The 1,353-nt window shown below is 52.2% G+C and overlaps 1 protein-coding gene across 1 annotated transcript; it reads left to right on the top strand.

Annotated features, from left to right (window-relative positions):
• On the top strand, positions 1-1,353 carry GADD45A (growth arrest and DNA damage inducible alpha; the record flags this gene model as incomplete). Its single annotated transcript, XM_026074486.1, has 3 exons — positions 1-29; positions 136-340; positions 567-1,353. Coding segments are annotated over 3 exons (348 nt in total), but the record flags the coding sequence as incomplete, so codon positions are not given.

Genomic DNA, 1,353 nt, shown 5'->3' with positions numbered 1-1,353 from the left:
GTCTACGAGGCGGCCAAGCTGCTCAACGTGTGAGTGCGGCGGGCAGGGGAGGCGGGCGGCGAGGGAGGGAGGGAGGGAGGGAGGGAAGGGGCCGCTTGCGAGGCGGCCGCGCCTGCCCCGTGCCCTCCCGCGCAGGGCGGCCGACAGCGTGGTGCTGTGCCTGCTGGCGGCCGACGAGGAGGACGGCCGCGACGTGGCCCTGCAGATCCACTTCACGCTGCTCCAGGCCTTCTGCTGCGAGAACGACATCAACATCGTGCGCGTCAGCAACCCGGCGCGCCTGGCGCAGCTGCTGCGCTCYGCCGGGCCGCCCGCCGACCTCCACTGCGTCCTGGTCACGGTGAGCAGCCGCGGCGAGGCGGGAGCCGGGGGCGCCGGGGCTCAGGGAGGCTCCTTTTCTGTCCACCTTTGAGCTCAAGGGTGCACGGCAGGCTTTGTGCACGCTTAATTTTTTCTCTAACAACTTCAGAACCCACAGTCTTGGGTTGCTCTGTCACAGGGTCACTTTTGTTTATTAAAGCAGCGCTGTCTCCCCCTTTTTTCCCCTCCTGCTCCCCCCCCCCCAGCAGCCCCATGCGTCCCCGTGGAAGGACCCGGCACTGAGCCAGCTGATGTGCTTCTGCCGCGAGAGTCGCTACATGGATCAGTGGGTCCCCGTGATCAACCTTCCCGAGCGGTGATAGCGGCCGGCTGCAAACTCGCTGAACGCCATTGCACTGAAGTTCTGAAATGCTTTAGCCGTTGCTCAGGAAGTAACTCCCTACCCTGACACAAGGATTCCAGGAGGGAAAAAAATAAATAAATAAAACTGAAGTCAAGTGGGGTAGACTGAAGTCGATCTACGTGTTGTGTGGGACTGAAGACAAGTGACTCCGCAGCTGGCAAGCGATGGCAATGAACACGGAAGCGAAGCTGAACGAGCAGCCTCGGTGCTGCTAAAGGAATTAAAACCTGCCAGAAGAGCTGAGACACTGTATGGCTGAGTTACTTAAAACACCCAACACCCTTAATAGTTTTTTAAAGTGCAACTTACAGTTTCTGGTTTAAATACCTTAAATACAAAAGAGCAAAAAGGTTAATCAAAACATTTTTACACACAATTTTATTGTATTTTGGGATGTTAATTCTCAAGTTTATATTCTAAGATATATAATAAGTTATTTTATGATATTGATGGAAAACTTATTTATGCTACAAGCTTTCGGAACCAGAATACCCTTAAGCTGTTGGTCTACAACCACACCACTTGTTTTAACACTCAGATGTTTAAAGACATCTGCATTAATGTAATTGTTTGAAATTGGATAATGTTTTTGGATTTTTTTTTTTTTTGAAATAAAAGTTTAACCTCAA

The sequence above is a fragment of the Apteryx rowi genome, unplaced genomic scaffold (genome assembly GCF_003343035.1).
Source record: "Apteryx rowi isolate R43461 unplaced genomic scaffold, aptRow1 scaffold_39, whole genome shotgun sequence".
Lineage (NCBI taxonomy): Eukaryota > Metazoa > Chordata > Aves > Apterygiformes > Apterygidae > Apteryx > Apteryx rowi.
This window is presented reverse-complemented; position numbering and strand designations above follow the sequence as displayed.